Source organism: Dendrobates tinctorius, unplaced genomic scaffold, assembly GCF_039654945.1.
Source record: "Dendrobates tinctorius isolate UK_male_01 unplaced genomic scaffold, ASM3965494v1 ptg000005l, whole genome shotgun sequence".
NCBI classification, from domain to species: Eukaryota; Metazoa; Chordata; class Amphibia; order Anura; family Dendrobatidae; genus Dendrobates; species Dendrobates tinctorius.
The window spans coordinates 31,489,448-31,508,350 of NW_027361673.1; the positions used below are offsets into that span (position 1 = coordinate 31,489,448).

Here is an 18,903-nt window from a genome sequence, read left to right on the forward strand (position 1 = left end):
CAATTAATGTAGTTATTGATTTTGAATTTTAAAGTGTTGTCACTATTATTAAATTCTTTGGATATCTGAACATGCTTGCACATTTTGCAGCAAGTAGCACCGCATTTATAAAAGCCCTTGTTATTTAACCAATTGTCTCTGGATTTTTTACTAGATGTATATAAGCTAGGTGATAATCTATTGCCTAAGGAAGGTGCCCTACGGGACACTACATTTACACCTGCCATCAAAATTTGTGCCAATTTTTCATCTTCATATAAAATGGGTAAATATTTGTATATGATTTTTTTAATGCCAGAGAATTGTGGACTATATTGAAAACAAATGTAGGGTTTATTTGCTATATCTTGGTTTTCTTTTTTCCTATTGAATGGCATAATTAAATCTTCTCGATTTTTTGTGTGTACTATTTGCTGTGCTCTTTTAAGTGTCCAATTAGGATACTTCCTACTTTTTAATTTGATTGTGACGTGCTCAAATTCAGTCATAAGGGCATCATTAGAACTACAGTTTCGTTTAATACGAGTATACTCTCCAACTGGAATGGATTTAATTGTTTGTTAATTGTGGCAACTATTTGCATGTAGGATAGTATTCCCACTTAATGGTTTGTGGTGCTTTTTTGTTAAAATAATATCCCCTACAATGCCTGTTAAATCCAGATCCAAGAAAGAAATATTTTTTGGATCACATTTGTACGTGAATTGGATATTATATTTGTGAATCAGAAAGTTTTGGCATTAGAAGATGAAATTATGGAACGCAAAAGGAGAAAATTTGCCAGAGATCTAAATGATTATGCCACCAATAAAACCTATGAGTGGGGTAATTGGATGAACAGAGCTCCGAAATCTATTCTTAAAAATAGCCATGCTCACGGTAGACGCAGGAATCATAAAAGATCTCCTAAAATGCATGTATCCTTTACGTCGTCGGATATGGACTCCTCAGATCATCTCTCAAATGCCTCGAATGTATCCACTAGTGAAAGTGCTCCTGGTCCGTCACAAAGAGAATATCGACGGTCAAAAAACGCCATAGGCGGGGGGGCAGAAAGCACTGCAGGAGGCCCAGGAGTGATCACTCGCAGGAGGAAACTATAGTATCCACGGAGAATTCTAAAAATGTTTTAAAGTTATCATCGGTATGTCTGACAGAAGAACAGATACAAATTTTGTCTCTAGGTCTCAATTTTGTTTCTGACCAGGACTTTGACCTTTTCTCTTCTATTTTAGATGTAAATAAATTTATGCGTAATCTAACAGTGAAAAAGCATTTTTTTCACAGATAATGTTATGGATGCCGCTGCATCCCATTCACAATGCAACAAATCAAATGATATTTGTAATGAATACATCAATATGAATTTTGCAGAACAGCTAGCACTAATTAATTTGCAGGATATAGAATTTCCTACATCACAAGATAAAGATGAATGTAACCAATCTTATACCTTTGCAACAAAAAATCCATATTTTTATCCTATACAAACAAGATCTATTTGTATGGATCGGTTTCAGGAGATGGTAGAAAAAGAATTACACACTCTTTATGGCCAGACCAAACTGTCCAATAAATCCAATAGAAATTTATCATCTAAGCAACGTATTACATTAAAGCAATTAATAGAAAATTCTGATCTGGTCATAAAAATGTCTGACAAGGGTGGAATGGTTGTAGTGTTAAATTCATCAGATTATTACCTGAAAATGATGGAACTGCTATCAGATAACACTACATATAAAAAATTAAAATATAATCCTTCAAAAGAAATCAGCGAAAAAAGTAGTGCCATCATTAAAGAAGGTCTCAGTCTCGGAATATTGACATCTGCTCAGGCTGATTTTTTGGAAATAAAAAATCCCGTTCTTCCAATTATTTATGGAGTCCCTAAGATACACAAATCGGATGGCATTCCTCCAATGCGTCTGATAGTGTCGGGCATTAGATCTATTAATGAACATCTATGCCAGTGGGTAGATTTGCTCCTTCAACCCCTGGTACAGCGAACTCCAGGGTATTTTAGGGACTCAAAACAAATTTTGGGTATTTTTTCCAAAAATACCTGGTTTTCTAATTATATATGGCTCACATGTGATGTCATCTCGTTGTACACATGTATTTTTCATGATGTAGCATTAAGGGAACTGCGGTTTCATCTTCAAAAGTATAGCAATTCTCAGGGAGGAGATATGAAGCGGCGGCTTCTCACCCGAGAAGCATTTTGGATTTATCATTTAAACACGAGACACCCAATCGGTCTGAATAAAAGACATGACTTGATGCTGCATTACGATTAATGTTTTTAATTATGTATTGTCATATGTGATATTTTGTATATGCAGGACCTGAACTAGGTGTCATGTGATGTATTGCATGTTTCCTATTGGCCAGTCTTGTATTTATAGCCTAGTTGCACTAAAGACTTGGTATGGCTTTGACAAAGACCTTAAAGGTCGAAACGCGTAGCCTCTGCGTTACATGAGTCTGGTGTGATTATATGGAGAATTTTATCATGTGTTAACTGATTCACATTCAATAAAAGAAGACTTTTATGCAGCTGGAGCGAATTCTCTCTTTTTCTTCTGTTTCATGACGTTGGTCTGCACGGAGCTCCTGCAAGTGTTTACCGGTGAGCTGGCCTTTTCACTATTTCTAGTACTTTACTCTGCCTTATTGAGGGTAAAGAAGTAAGCCTGTTCAGGAGCGCAATGCCAGTTAGGCTGTATAACAAAAGGTCTTTTTATTGTCTTGCAGGTTGTGTTGGTGGTCTTATCTCATATCGGTCAAACCTGGTGACAGATTCGCTTTAAATGTTGAAATACCTTATGACTTTATAGGGGACACAATGCGCACAGTAAATGAAAAACAAAATGAATAAAAAATAGCAGGTAAAAATAAATAAAATAAATACATAAAAATGTCAATGTCAATCCAAACAGCAGTTACTAGCCCCACCAGTGAAAAGAAAAATGTTGTTCCAAAATAACAAAACAATTGGGGAACAAATTAAATAGAGAAAAATATGGAACAAATATTTAAATGTACTTTAGTGGTCCTTTGAGCTCATAAAAATGGGAAAAACAGACATTTGTTTCCCTTTATTTTTAAACTAATATTGCCTGATATCAGCAAGAAAAAAAGGGGTATGACAGTGATATAAAAATGAAGCCCCATGTACCACGAAAAAAAGACACAAAAATTACTTGAATATCTGAACGAGAACAAATGTTACAATTCTTTAAAAAGCATGTACAAAAAAACCCGAAAATGTGCCTGGTCAGAAACAAGGCTAAATATTCAACTGGTTAAGGATTTATCTTAAAAAAACACATTGTGTTATCTACACATTGAACATTGATTTCATATCCACTTTATACAGTATGTTAAAATGTTTTAACATGCAGGTCTAAACTTTGGGACCAGCACCTAAAATATATGGAGAAGGCGAAATCCCATATCCGACGGGTGTGGCAGCCCTTGGCCACAGCTTCCTTTTGAGAAATGAATGTGGAGATTGCAGCACATGTGTGGTTCTCTTCTCTATATTTACTTTTCTTCATCTTCATTCATTCTCCACTTGAATGCGTTCACTAATGGCCACTTCACCAGGAGAATTAGGAGACCTCGTTCTCCACATCGGTGCTGTTCGTATCACTGTTACTGACTGATATAAGATACTTTCCGTTTACTTGCAAGAGAGAAAATGACGTAATAGAAAGATGCATTGCACACAATGAATAATATTTGCTTACTGTAATCTTTCTTTTCAGACTTGTGAGCTTGTAAATTTTACCAGAGAAAATTGCCGTAAGTAAATTGAGAATCCTTATGCACTGCATAACGCTAACCATGAAACAACTACTTAAGATTCCCTTTTTTTCTTTCTTACAGCTTGCTACACAGGTAAAATGATAGAAATTTAAATTATATTCACTTTCAAAATCTATTTTTAAAAGGAAAAACATTTTCCCATTCGTTTCATTTAAGGTCCTTTTACATGTCCAGTCTATCCAAGTGAAATAGTGTTTGCTCTTGATACATCTCAAGATGTTCCAGCAGCAGTCTTTCAGAGAATGAAGGACATCATCATCTCCCTTGTCAAAAAAATGGAAATTAGTGAAAGTAATTGCCCCAAAGGGGCGCGTGTTGCTGTAGTCTCATACACCAATCATATTAAACATCTTATTAGTTTCTCTGAGTACAAGAAAAAAAGCTTGCTCCTGGAAGCAATCCAGGCCCTTTCACCGGAAAGGACAACTACTGAAAGGAATATTGGAGAAGCAATGAGATTTGTGGCCAGGAATATCTTCAAGCGCATCCGACATGGAGTTCTCATGAGAAAAGTTGCAGTCTTCTTTGCCAATGGACGATCCCAAGATGCTACTTCAATTAGTACAGCAGTGTTGGAACTAAGTGCACACAATATTGTACCAGCAGTTATTGCCTTCAATGATGTCCCCAATGTCAAGAAGGCTTTTGAGGTGAGTTAATGACTTTTTTCATATTTGTTTTAAATGCCAAATACACCCATAATGCAATGCTGTAGTCACGCAACATTATAAAATATTGTTGAAGCACCACTCCAGCATAATATGAATTCCCTGCCCCTAGTCTCATACTTACTAGCCGATGTCTTTAGGTAATCCCAGCACTGCTCTGGTTCTGATCCTCCATCTTATGACCGCAACTTCTGACTGCCGGGAAGTCAGAGGTAACGGCCACAAGCTCTCAATGTAAGTCTATGAGAGCGTAATTCTAGGCTTGTTCTGGCTCTCATATACTTGGATCGGGAAGTGATCTCTGGCTTGCTCAGCAAAAATTGGAGCGATGTGGCAAGTCACAAACTGCAGAAGACTGAAGTTGTGATGCTAAGAACAGAAGAAGACAGCTGCTGTTAAGTATATAACTAGGGGTAGAGATCTTACATTAGTGGTACCAATAAGGCGCTAAAATAAAAAAACAAAACAAAAAAACTCACTTCAGTGGTGATTGAATGTGAACCAGACACTTGATATTATTTGCTACTTCATCCGTCGGGAGCATGTATCAGGAATTGGCTGTGCATTCTCAGCTACGTGTAACTGTTTCTTCAGAGAGGAAGAGGACTAGAACTCTAGCGCCACCTATTGGAAGTAGCAATCCTATACATCAATATCCACCATTCAAAGAGCCTTGCCATATAATTTAGGATAAAAGCCAAACCAGAATCTCAATTTGCAGGCACAGTGTTTTGGAATTTTGCCCCTCATCAGGGCAAAGTATGAGATCTGATTTGTCTCCACAAGGAGAAACCTCTGTGGGGACATACATGACCATATGTCACACTAGCTCTTGGCAGTGTAAGTACTTGCTTTCACCTTTTTATTTCTCTGCCATTATGGTTAAACATATCTTAATTGAAGAGTATGGGTCAGTTTAAACCTAGAGTTTGCGAGAAACAAAACATTTACAACATGGGTACCAACCAACAGTAAGAGTAAAGCACATCATGTTGTCCTCCATAGGATTACTGTGTTCTTATATTTATGCTATTTATTTTATTAATTTCAATAAAGGTCATATTTTATGAGACGTAAAACATGTTTGTTTTTCTTGATGGTAATTTCTATAACAGATGTGTCTTTGAGTACAAAAAAATTGGAATATTATTGTGCTCTTTAGTGTTTGATCTAATAAGTGAAAAAAGAACTTGTGAGTGGCCTTCCTTCGATACCAACACCTATTGGAAAGCTTCAGGACTAGGGATGGAAAGACCTGTGGATGTTCTGCTATGTCTGGTTTGACCGAACTTTACTAGATCGGTACCCGAACTTGATCTCAAACCCTTACTGAAGTCACCGCCTGTAACAGCCACTGTGTATTGAGGAACACTGCAGATTCCTACGCTGTCACACAGGGGACAGTGTGTAAACCAGCAGCTGTGAACGGCTGTGACAAGGTTACCGCCGGTCAGGTGCCGGCTAATGACTACTACTGTCATAAGCACCTCCTGTTCTCGCTAATAGCAGTGAGATCAGGAGACACGGATGAAAGTATTTATCAGTCAGCGCCTATGTATAACGGTAGCTTTACTGGTATCCAGAGGCACAGGAGACCAAGAAGATGACTGGGAATTACTTAGTGGGATAATTTTGTTAATAAATGGGTGAATGAGGGCTAGTGTGGGGAGTCTTTATTCAAATAAAAATTTGTTTTGCTTGTGTTTGATTATTTTTACTACTAGGTTAGTAATGAAGTTGTCTGACCGACACTTCTCCATTACTAATCCCAAAAACAATTACCCCAATTGAAACTACACAAGGTCAGTTGCAAAGCGCTGAGGTTAAACACCAGAATTGACGTCACCAGGGACAGTAGAGTTAATGTTTGGGACTAACCCAGAATGGGAGGGGATACTTTGAAAGGAAAGTAACAATTTCCTATTAGAGGATCAGGAAGAGCCCAGAGTGCACAGAGAAAGGACCTAAGGTCCATTGTGAGCAGTGCCTCATTTTGGGGTGTCCTTAAAGTGAGAGGAGAGAGATAGTGAAATCCAGAGCAGAAGTGACTAAGAGACAGAGTGATCTACCGGAGACAGGTCTATAGTCACAAGGAGTTTATGACATTTGAAGGTAACTGCCATGATCCAGACCAGGTTTTTCCTGTCTCTCCTTTTCCCGGTCTGGTCATGTCAGGGGTGACTTTTTTCTGCCTCGTTCTGGTTTCATGTCTGCTATTTCTCTGCGATGCATCCTGCAGGCAGTGTCAATTATATTTTTCCCTTCCCCATGACAGCACCGTACATGAGAGATGGTATCCACCCCCAGGAACAGGAAACCTACAGCAGAAATAAAAGAAGGGGGCGACACCTCTCCCACTCAGTTTGGTTTCCTGTTCCTGAAGGACGGATGCCTGCGGCAAGTCACGTCATACCTCCGGATGGATCCCCCTCTGATGATAGCTGGTCCGGAGACCAAGATCCACGGTGTGGATGGCAGTTGGACGCGGTGGCGTGCGCCTGTCATCCCAGCTTCTAGTGAGCTGCCATGTCACGTGCCTTATCAGGACTCCCCGGCAGCCACTCCTGTCCGGAGGCTGGGCCGGAGGTGGGGCGTGTCCATCATGACGCTGACTCCAAGTTGATGGTATGACTTCCGGGTCGCACCGGATTTGACGTCACACGCCAGGGGATGCGGTGTGCTGATCACTTCCGGGGAAGTTGCTTCAGAGGCGCGCGCACTGCTCCCACCAGAATATATATAAAGGGGCGGTGTGCAGTCGATGCAGCGGCAGCAGCTTCTTAGCAAGCATGGCGGACCCTGTAACAGAACCTCTTGTACTGATAGAGGAGACAAACCCACAGGCTACTGTGGTACCTCAGGACTCTGGTGGATGAGTGCCTTTGCAAGGTGAACATATTGGTAATGATGTTTTTCTGTGTCATGTTTCTTTTAGGGAAAAAAAAGCCACATCTGAACAGAAAAAGAGTATGTGCACTTTGTGACAAAGCCCTCCCTAGAACGTATGTAAAACGGATTTGTCGTTCATGTATCAACAAAACCGTGGCTGAGGAATCGCTATCCTTACTTCAGAGCATAACGTCTATTATTAGGGATGAGGTAAAAACCACAGTAAAGGAACAAATGAAGCAGCATACTGCACTTAGTCCCGGGAACCCCCCTCCTCCTACAGACATCCAAACCCCTGATATAGATTCTGAGGATGAACCTAGGGAATTAGCTCCCTCTGATGACTCAGATTTAGAGTCTTCAGATGAGGAATATGGCCACCCTTGTTTTTTAACCGAGGATATCGGGAAGTTACTTAAACTTGTCAGGTCCACTATATGGGTTGAAACACCTAGAGAACGGCGATCGATCCAAGATTCCATTTTTAGTAACCTGGAGGGGAAAAAGTGTACGGTCTTTCCCTTTCATGATAACCTGTCAAATTTGATTAAGAGAGACTGCAAAAAAATGAACAAGAAAATGTTGGTTCCGCAGACCCTAAAACGCAAATACCCATTTGATGAAAAAATCTGTGAGAAGTGGGAGAAAGCTCCTAGGCTGGATGCTGCTATTGCTAGTATCTCTATGGGAATAGCTCTTCCATTTGAGGACATGGGTGCTCTGAAAGATCCCCTCAATAAAAAAGCAGACGACTTCCTAAAGTCAGCATAGGAAGCATCGACACGGTCGTTTAAACCTGGGGTAGCTGCCACTTGTACAGATCATGCTATGATCAAGTGGTTGGAGGAGTTAAGTGAGCAAATAAAGGACAAATGTCCAAGAGAAAGACTACTGGACGCAATACCTTCATTACAAAAAGCAGCAGGATTTCTAGCTGATGCCGCAGTTGACTCAGGGCACTATGGTTAAAAAACTGGGCTGCAGACTTCCAATCAAAAGTTAAGCTCTGTGTGGTCCCTTGTGAAGAACAATACATGTTTGGGAAAGCCTTGGAAGAGATCTTGGAGAAAGCAGCGGACAAGAAAAAATGCTCCCACCACCCCCCTTCTCTAGACGTCATTGGGGTGACTCTCAGCTGCCCTTTCATGGGTCAGGGAATAGAGGGGGTCGAGGTTGTTCAGATGACAGGTCCATGCGAGGCAAGTCCAGAAAAGAGAGAAAAGACAGAGGGTTCCTCTTCAGTAAACCTTCCTCTAAACCAGATCCCAAGCACCAATGAGGCCAAATTTCCTGTGGGGGGAAGACTTCGGTTTTTCGCCAATCAGTGGTCAGCATTAACAGCCTCACTGTGGATAACCAACCTACTATCCGAGGTTCTAAGGCTAAATTTCATCAACCTTCCACCTCAGCGAATGATAACGACTCATGTGGCCAACATATATCAAGCCACACTAGAGAAGGAAGGTTGTCTCGTCATACAGAAGGAAATGCTGATAGAAGTACCAGACCAAGAAATAGGGAAGGGATTCTACAGCACCTTGCTCCTCACGCTGAAACCGGACGGTTCACTGAGAACAATCTTCAATTTGAAAGCACTGAATCGCTATATCTGGGTACAGAAATTCTAGATGGAAACTCTAGAGTCAGCAGTAAGGCTACTTTATCCAGGCTGTTACATGGCAGTGATAGATCTGACAGACGCTTACTACCATGTACCAATTTGCGGGGAACATCAGCAGTACCTAAGGTTGGTGGTAGATATTGGCGAGGTTCCCCCGCATTTACAATACCAATGTCTCCCCTTTGGGATGTCGGTAGCCCTCAGATTTTCACAAAGATAATTTCCGAAATAGCATCCTTCGTGAGAAACGAAGACATACTACTGGTACCCTACTTAGATGACTTTCTCGTTGTGGCAGACAGCAGGGAGGACTGTGTAAGGGCAGTCCCGAGAGTACTGGATATTCTGACCAGACTGGGCTGGATGATAAATTTGAAAAAATCAAAGCTAGTTCCAGCTCAGATGCAGGAATTCCTCGGGACTCAGCTAAATTCGGTCAGGCAAGATTGTGTCCTTCCAGAGAGGAAAGTTCTGACCATCCTACAGAAGATAGAACAGGTACAACCGGGTCAGTCCATTTCAGTAAGAGGGGCAATGTCCCTTCTGAGTATCCTGACAGCAACAATTCCATCTGGGGGACACCAGAAATTTGTGCCATCTGGGGGACACCAGAAGTAGATCTGTTTTCCACAAAAGAAAATCGAAAGGTAAACAGATTCTTCTACTCCCTAAATCCAAGGGAAAACCCGGAGGAAGTGGATGCGCTACTGCACCGTTGGAAGTTTCAACTAGCTTATGCATTTCCCCCATTTCCGCTGATCCCGATAGTCCTGAAGAAAATTCAGGAAGACAAGACATGAATAATTCACGTTGCACCCTTCTGGCCAAAGAGGGTATGGTTTACGTGGCTCAGATGCATGTCCATCTCTGACCCATGGATCCTTCCGGACATCCGAAATCTCCTGCACCAGGGTCCAGTGGTACATCCTCAGGTTCATAGACTCCATCTTACTGCTGGGAACTTGAGAGGGGACTCCTACTAGCAAAGAGTTTCTCAGAACCTTTAGTTGCCACTGTGCTCTCTAGCAGAAAGAAGGTCACATCGGACAAATATCAAAAAGTCTGGGAAAAATTCCTGGAATTTTCGTGACGACGTTTATCCAATACAAACCAGGAAGTCCCAATAACTGAAGTTTTAGACTTTCTCCAGAATGGGCTAGAAAGAAGATTATCTACTAGCACCCTAAAAGTGCAAGTTTCTGCCCTGGGTGCGTTGTTTGATCAAAAACTCGGTGATCACCCTTGGGTTCAAAGATTCATTCGGGCCTCCTTTGCGACCAGACCCTTGAAATCACTGCCTAAGGTAGCTCCCTGGGATCTAAATTTAGTTGTAAATGCCCTGACTTCTCCTCCTTTCAAGCCTCTTACTTCTATTTCAGTAAAGACCTTGGCGCTAAAGACAGTTCTCCTGGTTGCCCTGACGTCTGCTCGACATATTTGCAAGCTGCAAGCAATCTCGATAAACCCCCATATACTACTTTTCTGGATGACAGAGTAATTCTAAAAACTGACCCGGCCTTCCTTCCGAAGGTCAATTCAAAATTTCACAGGGACCAGAAAATAATCTTGCCATCCTTTTGTGCCAACTCAAAATCCCAGGGAGAGCAAATCTTCCATTGTTTAGATGTCAGACGTTGCCTACTTCATTATCTAGAATTAACAAAACCTTGGCGACAGTCATCAGCCTTCTTTGCCTCCTTCCAGGGGGCAAACAGGAAAAAAGGCCTCAAAATCAACTATTGCATGGTGGCTTCGTATGGCTATTTCACTTTCATATTCTTAATCAGGACAAGTTCCCCCACTGGGTGTAACGGCTCACTCTACAAGGCCCATCGCCACATCCTGGGCTGAAAGGGCGAATACAACTGTAGAACAGATTTGCAGAACAGCTGTATGGTCTTCACCCTCCACTTTCTTCCGTCATTATAGGCTAGATCTAGGACTTTCAAATCTTGCCTTTGGGAGAAAGGTGCTAACTGCTGTCGTTCCACCCTATGAGTCTCTTCTATTTTTTCCTCTCATTTACAGTGCTGTCATGGGGAAGGGAAAAAATGATAATTACTTACTGGTAATTTGATTTTCCAGATCCATGACAGCACAGTATTAATTCCCGCCCTATCTTGGTGATGGTTGTGTGATGCACAAAAAAAGGGGAAATCTGTATATAAGGTTTCGTTAAAAGTAAATGTAATATACATATGTGGACTAATAAGGCGGTTACCTTGCATACTCTGAAACACACTGAGTGGGAGAGGTGCCACCCCTTCTTTTATCTCTGCTGTAGGTTTCCTGTTCCTGGGGATGGATACCATCTCTCATGTATGGTGCTGTCATGGACCTGGAAAATTAAATTACCGGTAAGTAATTATCATTTTTCTGTCTACGGCGTGTGTAGCTGACTCTGGAGAACCCCTGGTTTACTCTGCTGCATTTAGCTGACTTTGCTTGTGTCTGTGTTCTCCTTTCCTGCCTGTCTCATCTCTGAGTGTCCTTGTGTGTTTGAAGTACTTGACTCGGCTTTGGCTCTGACCTGATTCTGTCTTCTGTCTGATACCTCTTCTACTGACCAGCAGTGACCTATTTGTGCTCCTCTGACTCTGTGTTTGTCATTACCCTTTGTACTTCGCTACTCTCTGGTACCGACCTGGCTTGCTGACTATTCTACTGCCACCTGGTGGTAGCCTCTCTGCAGTTCTGTAGTTCTGCTCTGTGCAACACTTCTGTTCATTCTCCACTCTGCTGCCATCTAGTGGATTTTGCACTTCTCTGCAGCTACCTGCAGTGCTGCAGCATGACAGTAACAGGTCTGAATACGTGAGATCAGTAAAGTATCCCGGGGCGGCAGTCCCACAGGGTCAGTTGCACAAGCCATATTGACACCCTTAAGGGAAAGAAGGCATGGGGCAAGTAAATGACTCTTGTTAAGCAGGACTGTAATATTAAAGCTGGGTTGTGACAAAGCAGTGAGAAATAGTGGAAAGAGAGGATCAGTAGGAGGAATGAAGTGGAAAGGGGAAGATAAAGGACAATAGAGAAGAAAAGGAAGGAAACTGTGTTCACAAATGCTACGAGTGTTAAAGGAAACATTCAATAGACATTCAATAGACTATTTCTGATATATATTCCCAAGTTCCTGTTCAGTTAAAATTACTTGTAAACAGTTATCCCCCTCATTGTTCTGTTCAACATCTGCACGGGTGTGGAGCCCTCACACCACAAGTCCACATGCCCAGCCAGGATCCCCCAGGGTGTAAGAGACGAATACCACGCCAAAGGGTACCGCCCAGCGCCACGGTATACAGATGCTGGCAATGGACAGTACAGGAGGACAAACTGAAGCTGCAATGTCCATCCCCGCTGTCCCTGTGGGTCAGAAAACCCAAAGGGACAGCTCAACCTCAGCTAAGAAGAACTATTCTTGAAAGGAATGGCCTGGGAAGCAGGCGAGCATCTTGAATACGACAACATCAGACAAGCAAGAAGGCATTTTTCCCCTACATGTAGAAGCAATCTGCCACTTCAAAAATGGCAAAATGAAAAAGAATCCAGCAACTGAGAGGATGTCATCGAAAACTGACAAACTTCAATCAAAAGGAGCTTTGCATAAAAAAGCAGCTCCTTGCATAACACTGATGAATACACTGCCTGTTCGTTCTGATGGGCAGGTATTTTCTTGGTTTCTCTGGCTTAGAGCAGGAAGATAAGACTCTGCCTACAGTCTGGCCCTGGAGCACAAGCATATTATTAACTGAAAACTTCTTACACTGATTACACAAGAACCACAAGATGGATTTCTTCACTCCAGGTATCATTTTAATCAGTTTAACACTGTCAATCTGACACTGTCTGTAGGTTACTTAGCAAAATCCTGCTGATAGGTTCTTTATAACAACTCACTGAAAAAGTAAATAAGTAACATCTTCTGTTTGTGAGGAATCTGAACTGAACATTAGCCCTAAAGAGAATATTCCAGCTTCAGAAATATATGTAAAGAAAAGTGTGAATTATCTGAAATCTTCAATCCAACAGAACACTGTACCTCAAATTAAAATAATATTGTCTGAAATCAAACATACTAACTAAATGACAAAACGAGCAAGGCTATTACAACTGTGCAACAAATTCAAGATGTCATGTTATATTCCTTTAAGTAATTAAACAAAGAGGTATCTTCGTTAAAGATACAAATAGCTAATTCTGAGGATTGCAAAAGGCACAAACTTTTAAACTGCTTAGTTTCACACTTCAGTTTTTTCTGTCAGTCTAAATCCGCCAAAATAGCGGAAAACGGATCCGCAGGCGGACTGACAGAAATGGGGGACAGTGGATCGGCGGATGTACGGATCCGCCGATGGTAAAAATTTAAAGGAACCGCGCCTGGGAAAAAAGAAGAAGAAAACCAAAAAGTAATACCGGTGGATGTAGTGGTATCCTGAAGACAGCGGGCATCTGCGGTGAGCAATCATATGGATGCGGGTGAGTAGCGATCGCACGATGACAGAGGATGAGGGAGGAGATCGCGCGATGCGAGGATTGCACGATGACAGAGGATGAGGGAAGAGATCACGCGATGCGAGGATTGGGTGGTGTGAGAAATGGGGCTGGAGATCGAGCGAGAAATGGAGGAGGCAGGTAAAGAGAGAGGGAGAGAGAGAGAGAGACGTGAATCAGGGTTAAAAGGGGAAAATGCGGATCCGGACAGCAAAAAAACGTTGCATGGTCCGTTCGGTGATCTCAGCGGACAACAAAATTTTGGCGGATCCGCACAAATACGGACACAACGGACGATCATCAGTCAAGATCCGCCCATAATGAAAGTCAATGGGGAAAAAAACGGATCCGCCAATAAAAATGTCGGATCCGTTTTTTTGTCAAATCGGCGGATCTTGACTGATTGTGAAAAACTGAAGTGTGAAACAGGCCTTAGCTGCAGAAATGGCAATCCAACTTGTCCCAGAAATATCTGGAGAACAATTAGTGATTAACGTTTGAAAAATTCCAAAACTAAACTTTCTGTCTAAAGATACTCTGATAGGCATTATACACTGTAAACCTCTCAAGATAGAAATTAAATTGCTACCTGTGACTAGAGATTTAAGGAAACTTCCAGCACCATACAACTCAATTTTATTCTTCAAGGACTTATCCAAAACTAGACTGCAAACAAGGAAATGTTTCCACAACACTACAAGAGAACTGCCGATGGATGGCATTAAATACCAATGCTTTATCTGTTGCACCAATTGCATTGGAGGTGTCTATTCGTATTTCAAATAGCTCATTTTTCTGTGAGGACACAGAGGGGCTAGTTTGATGTTGTGATTTTATCCTTTGTCTAATATTAGTATTATAGGTAAGTATTTTAGCCATCTACATATTAATTAGGGCGGCAGCACCATTGCTGTTACTACGTATTTATCACAGGTGTTTGAGATTGACTTCAGTGGTCCAAAGAGCCCTGAGACACAAATGCCATCCATGATTTTATTTGAAAAACAAAAACTTAAATCTGTAAGATAATTAAATCAAATTTGGATAATAATTTGGAATTCGGTGTATGTGTGTGTTTTTTTAAAATACATGTATTTGTTTTTATAAAGTTTATTAGTCTACCAGAAAGACTAAAATACAAGGAGACACAATACACCGCAAGACTGCAATATTGCTTCCATTTGTGAAATTCCCAATTTTCTTATATCGTCAATAGGTTGATCTTCATTAGTATATAACAGTGATGGCGAACCTTTCTGAGACCGAGTGCCCAAACTGCAACCTAAAACCCAATTATTTATGACGAAGTGTCACCAGGGCAATTTTGGATGATGAAAAATGTGTAGTGGCAGTCTCAAGGTACTGCAGCTCTGCCCTCATTCAAAGTGAATGAGAACTACTCAGCAGCGCTGCATAGGAGAGTCCACAGCTGCCGTCCCTAAACCCTGATGATCAATTCTAATATGTCAACAATTCATTGATTTTAAACTTACCCTTGCAGTCTTCTCTTCTGTTCAGCAGGGGGGCTTCAAGCTCATGCGTGCTTATCACACACTGAAATTGAGCCACTCACACTGCCCTTTCCAGACACAGCAATTGAATTGATATTTATGGGAAAACAAACGCAGAATAATAGATAGATAGATTTAAGCATGGAATGCAAGCAGATTCCACGCTGAAATCCACTGCTACATTTCACAGTGTGAATATCTCTAATCTTTAGCCACAGTCACACAAAAGTGATAACACTTACTGTATCTGGCTGCTGCTGACTTCTGAATCTTGGCATGGAGATTGCTGGCTTGGGAAGCTGGCTGGCTTGCGGAGAGCACCTGGCAAGAATGACAGGTTAGGAGGCTTCACCGTGATCTGAAAAAGTCTAAATATTTGCTGCGGCTCCATATTTGACATTATACAGTATATATCGCTGGCGGTCAAGGTGCTGAGATTGCTAACAGCCGCCAAACTAGTAACAGGTACACACTTTATCTTTTAATTACTATGCTCACCACCTGCCCAATTAGGCCTGTTTCAGACTTCAGTTTTTTCTTGTCAGTTAAAATCCGCCAAAATGGCGGAAAGCGGAACCGTTGGTAACTGAAGTTAACGGATGCCAGCGGACCGGTTTTTTTGACGGATCCGTTGGCTGAAGAATTTTAAAGGAACCGCAGTCTGGGGACGAGAGAGCGAGAGAGAGAGAGAGAGAATTTTTTTTACCGTTCGCCAGAAGTGATTTCAGGGTTAAATTTCCGCCTGAGATCATTCCTCCTGGCATGCGCAGTACAAAAATGCGGATCCTTCAGCTAAAAAAACGTTACAATCTCCATCCAGGCAAGTCGGCGGACGAAAAAAAATTGGCGGATCTGCAAAAAAAGGATCCGACGGATGGCCATCCGTCAAGATCCGCCAGTAATGCAAGTCAATGGGGAAAAAAACAGATCCGCCAAACAAAATGGTGGATCTGTTTTTTTTAGGAAAACGGCGAATCTTGACTGATGGAAAAAAACTTAAGTGTGAAACAGGCCTTAGAATTGTCCCAGAGCCAGTAGTTATGTTCCCATCCTGATCTCCTTCTTGTAGTAATATGCCCCATCATGATCCCCTTCATGCAGAAATATGCCCCATCATGATCCCCTTCATGTAGAAATATGCCCCATCATGATCCCCTTCATGCAGAAATATGCCCCATCATGATCCCCTTCATGCAGAAGTATGCCCCATCATGATCCCCTTCTTGTAGAAATTGCCCATTCCACCACCTCCATCATTTCCTCCTCCCCATCATTTCCCTTTCCCCATCACTCCCATCATTGTCCCTCTCCCCATCACTCCCATCACAGCCATCATTTGTCCCTCTCCCCATCACTGGCCCTGTCCCCATCACTCCCATCACTGGCCCTGTCCCCATCACTCCCATCATTGTCCCTCTCCCCATCACCGCCATCACTGGCCCTCTCCCCATCACTCCCATCATTAGCCCTCTCCCCATCACCGCCATCACTGGCCCTGTCCCCATCACTCCCATCATTGTCCCTCTCCCCATCACTGCCATCATTGTCCCTCTCCCCATCACTCCCATCATTGTCCCTCTCCCCATCACCGCCATCATTGTCTCTCTCCCCATCACTGCCATCATTGGCCCTATCCCCATCACTGGCCCTCTCCCCATCACTCCCATCATTGTCCCTCTCCCCATCACTGCCATCACTGACCCTCTCCACACACACAGGGCCACATTCACGACACACACACACAAACACCAGCGGCCACACACACACCAGCGGCCACACACACATACGCACACACCAGTGGCCATACACACACACACCAGCAGCCACACACACATGCACACACACCAGCGGCCACACACACATACACACACACACCAGCGGCCACACTCCTCTCCGCGGTCTTCGCGCCCCAGCAGCGTCCTTCCTTCCTGTCACTTCCTTTCACACATTGAGAGGCTCAATGTGTGTGAGGAAGCTGCAGCTCTGAACAGTGAGGCGAGGCCATGGCCGCATGCCAGCTGAGAGGGCTCTGTGTGCCCTGTCTGGCACGCGTGCCATAGGTTCGCCATCACTGGTATATAAACATGCCAGACATGGGGGACTTTAATAGGCTAACTGCACCTGCTCTGTATGGATCTGCCTCAGCTCCTATGTCTTTTCCATTTATGCAGAAGGCATTTGCTTGCTCTGTCAATCTTCAGTTATTTTTAAAGGGGAATTTTCAAATTGTCTCGTGTGTAGCTTACAGCTCTTTAGTCTTCTTACTTACTAATTGCTGGGGGGGCACCACTCTGTCAGTTTCCAACTGAAACTGTCATGCTATTGTTATTTTTCTGAAGTGTACATAGTTATCACTATATTTACATATAGAGATAGGCGTTTGAACAAGCATGTGACTTAGGAAAGTGAGAGCCATGATTAATATAACTGCTCTGGAATATGCAAATATTGTTGGGCGTGGATTGTGATTATGCAGGACTTATTAGAGCAACTTGGACAGGAGCTGAGAGGGAGGGCGAATGTGAGAAGCTAGCTGCTGTATAGAAATCACTTGTCTAGAGAATACTGACTAAGATCTTAGGAATTAACTCTTCTCTTGCAATTTAGTTGGCCAAGCTCCGGTTGTCGATCTCCAAGGAAAAAGCTGTACACCATGTAAGATCAAAGCTCTCGCAGCAGAAGAATAAAAGTAGATAGAAAATGCAAAGTCAATTACAAACTTGCTCATTTTCGTGCTGTCTAACTAAAGCAATTTAAAAACTTGAGAATAACAATTTAAATTATCTGGTACCATATAAGGCAATAAGCTCATTTCAATAGGGATAAAAGAGTTTCTCACTTTAGAATATTTCTTTTTTTTAGAAGGGTCCTCTAATAGGATGATCAAACGCTAGTTATTAGCTTTGGTGGAGTCCAGCAGAAAGTGTTTAATTTTTCTGCAGCACAATTGTTGAGAAAATGAGGTTATTACACAGTTCCTACTGAAACAAGTGGTTGTCTGTGTAATGTCTAGTCCTCGTGAGCTCTCCAGAAAAAGTCATGCTCTTTGTAGCCATACTTAAGCTAATAGGGAACTGATAACATATTTCTACTAATTCTCTGATAGAGCAATTAAAAGAAAGTTTTCTAACCCATGGCTTCCCAATATCTTTCTTTAATGGGGCCTTATCAGATTGAACACGGTAAAGGGCCTATCACACTAAGCGATATCGCTAGCAATATCGCTATAACGTCACTGGTTTATGTGACGTTATAGCGATATTGCTAGCTATATCGCTATGTGTGATACTTACCTCCGACCGCTCCCCCGCTGGTTATCGCTGATCGCGCGAGAACGTCCTGGACCGTTTCTCGTTGTCAGCTTCCTGCTGTGGCGACAAGCGACACGTGGACGCAGGCGGGAGGACGTCAGGATCGCCTCGTCTGACAGATAAGTAGCGACCACCGACCCCTGCTATGTCGCTGGTGAGATCTGCCCGTGTGGCAGCTCACTAGCGACCACTTAGCGATGCACCAGCGATCCTGACCGCGTCATATCGCTGGTCGGGATCGCTGGTGCATCGCTAAGTGTGACAGTACCTTAATGCCAGGGAAACAACACTGATCATGACTCAAAATCTGATTATATTAAATTTTGCCTCCTGAACCTAGAGGACTATATATATTTTAAAAAAATCACAATAATTAGTCAATTAATTAGTCAATACAATAACTTCTGTCAGAACCACCTCGTCTCACAGTTTGAGAAGCACTGTTCTAAGCAAAAAAATTCCTCTACTACCAATACTATATACTATATATACCAAAACTTTGGAGAAAAATTAGTTCAGGAAACTTAAACCAAATTAAATGGTCCCTTGCTTAGCAACTCTGGACAAAAAACAATTAC

General features: G+C 42.2%; 1 protein-coding gene across 1 annotated transcript in view; it reads left to right on the forward strand.

Moving 5' to 3' along the window:
• Window positions 1-18,903, forward strand: part of LOC141084511 (collagen alpha-4(VI) chain-like) — a 376,083-nt gene that overhangs the window by 263,891 nt on the left and 93,289 nt on the right. The window contains exons 34-36 of the mRNA XM_073569263.1: window positions 3,774-3,810; window positions 3,895-3,906; window positions 3,991-4,484. Coding sequence (XP_073425364.1) covers window positions 3,774-3,810; window positions 3,895-3,906; window positions 3,991-4,484 — 543 coding nt within the window. The remainder of the gene's footprint in view (window positions 1-3,773; window positions 3,811-3,894; window positions 3,907-3,990; window positions 4,485-18,903) is intronic.